The 6,021-nt window shown below is 40.1% G+C and overlaps 1 protein-coding gene across 1 annotated transcript in view; it reads right to left on the reverse strand.

Annotated features, from left to right (window-relative positions):
* The window catches only part of LOC103598104 (WAS/WASL-interacting protein family member 2-like), a 42,400-nt gene that overhangs the window by 11,721 nt on the left and 24,658 nt on the right, over window positions 1–6,021 (reverse strand). Inside the window, exons 3-5 of the mRNA XM_008582041.1 lie at window positions 2,306–2,438; window positions 1,384–1,500; window positions 4–499 (exon numbers count right to left, since the gene is read on the reverse strand). Of these exons, the coding sequence (XP_008580263.1) occupies window positions 4–499; window positions 1,384–1,500; window positions 2,306–2,438 (746 nt within the window). The remainder of the gene's footprint in view (window positions 1–3; window positions 500–1,383; window positions 1,501–2,305; window positions 2,439–6,021) is intronic.

Consider the following 6,021-nt stretch of genomic DNA (forward strand, 5'->3'; position numbering starts at 1 on the left):
AGCTCAGGAGCTGATTCATTAGTAGGACTGGAGGGTCCATTGGGGACCCCAGGAGGCTGGCGGTAAGGTGGAGGAGGAGGGGCCAGAGACTGGCCACTTGGTCCCGTTCTGATATTCACAGGGGAAGGAGGAGGTTTGACTGGGGGTGGAGCAGGAGGTCCCTCTCGACCAGGGTGAAGCCTTTGTCCAGGTGTCGGCGGCAAGGGTTTCTCTCTGTTGTAGGCTGGACCTTTGTTGCTGTGCATAGGCAGAGGTGTAGGGGGTGCATTGGCACGCCGCCCTGGGGGTGGTGGGGGAGGAGCAGAGGAGCTGTGCTTCATGCCTGTACTGCTGGTGGTATTAGGCCGAGAGAGGTCCGGTAAAGAGGGTCTCTGCATCCGGGGCAGTTCTGGAAGTGAGGCTCGGCTGCTGTCTGTATCATCTTGAGGACGTCCGCTGGCTATAGACACTGGAGGCCTTGGGGCGGCAGCTCGAGAACTTGGCTTAGCAGCTAGGTTCTCTACAAATACACCGGACAGCACTGGGTCAGCAGAGCTAGCTAGACAGTGGTCAGTATCTCTACTGCACCCAGCCTTGCTGCAACCTACACAGCAACAGGAAAAGTACCTGCATAGTTCTAGGTTTTAATCTGGTTTCAGGCTCAGGGCCCATTAACAAATACTGCTGATGAAAGTTGAATACTTTTTTTTTTTTCATTTAATTTTATTTTTAATTAACAAATAACAATTGTATATATTTATGGAGTACAAGGTGATGTTATATGTTTACACTGTGGAATGATTAAATCAAGCTGATTAACATATCCATCACCTCACATTCTTATTTCTTTATGGTGAGAACATTTAACATCTACTCATTTAGCAACTTCGAAATATACATTACATTCTTAACTATAGTCACCATGCTGTGTAATAGATCACTAAAATTTATTCCTCCTTTCTAACTGAAACTTTGTACCCTTTGACCAAACTCTCCTTTCCCCATCCCCACCCCTACCACTCCCAGCCTCTGGTAACCACCATTCTACTCTCTACTTCCATGAGTTAGACTGTTCTAGATTCCACATATAAATGAGTGCCTGGTTTATTTCACTTAGTACAATGTCCTCCAGGTTCATCCATGTTGTCACAAATAACAATTTCCTTCTTTTTTAAGGCTGAATAGTACTCTACTATGTACATATACCACATTTTCTTTATCCAAGTTGAATACATTTTTATTTAATCCCTCAGCTTTGCTTTATTCTACTCTATAATTCCTCCCCTGCTCCCACTCCTCCTTTGTCCCACCTGTACTACACTCCTCAACTTGAGATGGCCCAGTTAGGACAAGTCAGAAATTAACACACTTGGGAAATATCCTAAGAAAGTACGTATCAGATACCTGAAACATCCTTGGCTCCCACAGGTCGGAGCTTCGGCACTCCTCCATGGAAGAGACCTCCCTTGGGCTGCAGGGCAACTGCTCCAGAGCCATAACCACCACTGGTTCCTTTGGGCTCTGGAAAGCATACCATCAGGGTTTTCATTTCATATGCTCTAAGCTGGTAACCAAATCAATCCTGAAGAGAAATCCTTCCTCTATTTGGGCTTTATTTTGCAAACAAACCAATCTTGCTTTTGCCTTTCCATTAAAGAAAGCTAGCCTCTGTGCTCCATATCTTTGTGTGGAGATGAAACTATTGGCTGTGATGAAAGAAAGAACAAAAGGAACAAGAAGCCCGTCTTTCCTTATTTAGGGCAAAGGGATAACAGGGATAAAGAAATGTTCAAAAGAGTTCTCTGGGCTCTCCTCTCCAAGTCCCAGGTGCCAAGCGGGAAAATGGCTCAGGGACTCAGGTGTGAGCAAACTTCCCTGAGGTCTACAGGAATGGACACTTGGAGCAATTATAAAACCATCCTTGAGGCTTGCCAGTTGGCTCACTTGGTTAGAGTGCGGTGCTGATAACACCAAGGTCAAGGGTTCAGATTCCTGTACTGGCCAGCCACTAAAAAACAAAACACCATCCTTGGCTTCAGACAAGAGGTTTCTAGGAATGCGGTGGTCTTCTTAAAGAACAGACAAGGATGTGCCCTAATAAGCATTAGTTACAGTAGGAAGTGAGAATCTCAACCCTGAGAATGCCTCCCACAGATCAAGAAAAACCTCTAAGATATTCAAGTGAACAGATGCGAAGAGAGCCAAAGGATATGCTGGGACAAAACTCTCCTACTCAAGACCCAATAATAAAAATGACAGGCTAGCCAAGTCTCCAAGTCAACCCTGGGATCCTGGTGATTCATTATGAAATGAAGCTTAGACTCACTCTCGAGGATGGGAGCACTCCGATCATTAATGTTGGTCACTTTCTTCAGCTTGGTCCCTTTGCAAATGTCCTGTAAGAGGGCACCTCGACCCCGCTGCTCATCTCTACTTAGCTTGGGCTGCTCTGTGTTTGCCTAGAGGAAGAAGAAATTAGTTCACCCTAAATAGTTCCCTTCATCACAAGCTCTGGATAAATGACTTAAGCCAAACAGGATTCCATAAGATGCCTGTCTAACCTAATCAGATACATGTGCCACACAGCAACATCAACGTGCATTACCATTCTTCTCTTTTTCTCCAGTTCTACCTTCTGTGAAGGATACAGGTCTTCCTCCTATTCAGAAGCTTCTGATGGGAGGCATGCACTAATACTAAGTATCTGTATGCTAGGATTTGTGTTAGACATTTTATACATTATCATCATCAAAGCAAATATTTCCTAAGTCCCTACTATGTCTCAGGCATGTGTTACGCACATTACTTGCATCAGTTCATTTAAATCTTGAAATATTCCTATAAGAAAGGTATTATTATCATTATTGTCATCTGGTTTCCTAAGATCATGCAACTAGTAAATGGAAAAGCAAGGATACAAACCCCTACAGCGACTCTAGAACTCTTATTTCCAATTAGCATACCCTATTGCTTCTCTTTTACTTCAATTTGTCCTCTAAACAATGTTGTAAAGTAGACTATATTGTTCCCATTCCAAAGATGAGGAAATAAAAGTTTGGGAAAGTTAATGTCACATGAATAGTAAACACAGAGCCAAAATCTGAATGCTCATCTGACTGCCTCAAAGCCCCATGCCCTTTCCACTCTACCATCTTTTTCAACATGATGTTTCTTTCAGATCCTTCATCTTCTATCTACCTCTTAAATGTCATTCCCCAGAGTTCTATCCTCAGCCTCCATCCACAGAGCCAAAATCTGAATGCTCATCTGACTGCCTCAAAGCCCCATGCCCTTTCCACTCTACCATCTTTTTCAACATGATGTTTCTTTCAGGTCCTTCATCTTCTATCTACCTCTTAAATGTCATTCCCCAGAGTTCTATCCTCAGCCTCCATCTAAACGTTCCTGACCAGGCCCATCCAGTCCCAGGGTTTCAATACCACCTACAAGCCCAAAAGTCTCAAAGCTTTATATCTTGTCCCCCATCTTGCTGACCTGAGCTTCACATCCACACAAGCCAATGCCTACAGAACATCTCCAAATGAACATCCTACATGTATACAAAATGCCATGTTCATCAATACCATGTTCCAAAATAGGAAGACTCAACAGTATACATTCGTTAATTCTTACACAATTTATAAGCTTTTTAAACTAAATACCCAATGGAATTTTTTGGCCACCATTACAAATGTTTCTAAAATCCATCTGGAAGATTAAGCATACAAAAAAAGCTAAGAGAATCGGTCTTTCACCACCAAAAGCTAGGACCAACCACAACAGGAGCACAGGAGCACAGGGACAGACAGCTAGATAAATGCAACAAAACACCAAGTCCATAAGCAGGCCCTGGTCTACATAAGAAATAATCAAAGTGTATTTAGGGCCGGCCCGTGGCTCACTCGGTAGAGTGCGGTGCTGATAACACCAAGGCCACGGGTTCGGATCCCATATAGGGATGGCTGGTTTGCTCACTGGCTGAGCGTGGTGCTGACAACACCAAGCCAAGGGTTGAGATCCCCTTACCGGTCATCTTTAAAAAAAAAAAAAAAAATCAGAGTGTATTTATCAGTGCAGAACGATAGATTAAATACAAGGTGTTAACAACAACCAATTAATTGGGGGGGGGGAGTTAAATTCTTACTTCACAGCTTACTCTGAAATAAATTCTAGCTGTATTATAAAATTTAAGTGTAAAAAAAAAAACCATAGAAGTACTATACATAAAAAATAGATAAGAGGAAGGACTTTCTAAGCATGACAACTAAAATATAGGAAAAGATTAACAGACTTGCTCATTACAAATTATTTAATTAGAAACGTAAATAAATAAGCAGACTTCTTCTGGGAGGAAAAAACATCTGTGGCAAATGTAACATATGATAAACACAAAGGTAGTGTCCTAAATCTATAGAGCATTAACATATAAAAGTGATTTACAAACCAATAGGAAAAGCAAAGGACATGAAAAATACTGTACAAAAGAAAACGAACAGCCAGCAAATATGAAAAAAATTTTCAGGGCTGTCCGGTTAGCTCAGTTGGTTAGAGCATGGTGTTAAAACACCAAGGTCAAGGTTCAGGTCCCCATACCTGTCAGCCGTCAAAAAGAAAAAAAATTTTTTCAATGACACTAGCAATAAAAAAGATGCAGCCTAAAACAAGCATCATTTACCTATTAAACTGGTAAAGATTAAAATTATAACTGAAGAGACTGCAAGCTTCATGAAGGCAGGGATCACTGCTCACTTCTGTACAGTGCCTGGCACATTGAGGAAACTCAAAAAATGTTTAGAATGAATAACCACTCTATAGTGATCATAAGGATTCAGAGAAACAGGCACTCTTTTAAACTACTTGGGGTAAGATAAATTGGTATAATCTTTCTGGAAAGTAATTTAGCAATATATATCAAAAGTCTTTTTTTTTTTTTCTTTTTTGATGGCTGGCCAGTACCGGGATCCAAGCCGTTGACCTTGGTGTTATTAACACTGCACTCTAACCAGCTGAGCTAACCAGCCAGCCTGTATCAAAAATCTTAAAAAAGAATTCTACTTCTAGGAATTAAAGAAAACAATTGGACAAGTGGACAAAGATGCTAATAATAAAATTATTTATAATAACATAAAACTGAAAATAATCTAAAAATTCAACCAAAATGAACAATGATACTATAACCACACAATGGAAATGCCAGTTAAGCTCTTAAAGATGTAGATGTAAATATCTTTCCATAGCAGTAAATGTTTGGCACAACTAAGTAAAAAATACAATAAAATAATACATATGGCATGATTCTAGGTTTCCTTTCTATAAAACAGGAATAACAATGAGAACCTATCTCATAGGGTAGTTTTGAGAATTAAATGAGAAAACGCTTTTCAAGAGCTTGACACAGTGCCTGGTGTATAATAAGAGCTCAATAAACAGTATTTGTTCTGGAAGGAAAAATGGTGCACACATATAGAAAGTTTCTGGAAGGATATACGTTGAAATACTATTGAAAGTTTGCATCATGTAACAATTCTTTATGTTTATCTGTATTTTCTAGTTTTCCTACAATAAATATATAAAATATATACAATGTTAACAAAGGTCAATTAGATAAACTTTTCTATGTTTACTGGTATTCTCTAATTTTTCCCCATTTTCAGTACAGTAAAAGTATTTAAAATGATATCACTAAACATTAAATGACATGATAAGCCGTTTGCAATATATTAATGAGAAGAGCAGGTTAGTAATCAATATGGCCAGCCACCGGTTAAAAAAAAAAAATCAGTATGTATATACAGCATTATCCCTTTTTAAAATAAGTACATAGATACAAAGGGAGGAAAGGAGGGAGGCGGAAGTTACACAAAACTGTTATGAATAGTTGGATTATGGGTGATTGCTCCTTTATGCTTATCCACAGTTTCTAAATATTTTGAACATATTTCTTTTGTAAAGAAAAAATTATTATTAAAATATTATTTTAGGGCCGGCCTGGTGGCGCACTGCTACAGTGCACCGCTTGGGAGCGCGGCGGCGCTCCCGCCG

Source organism: Galeopterus variegatus, unplaced genomic scaffold (genome assembly GCF_000696425.1).
Source record: "Galeopterus variegatus unplaced genomic scaffold, G_variegatus-3.0.2 Scaffold2504, whole genome shotgun sequence".
NCBI lineage: Eukaryota > Metazoa > Chordata > Mammalia > Dermoptera > Cynocephalidae > Galeopterus > Galeopterus variegatus.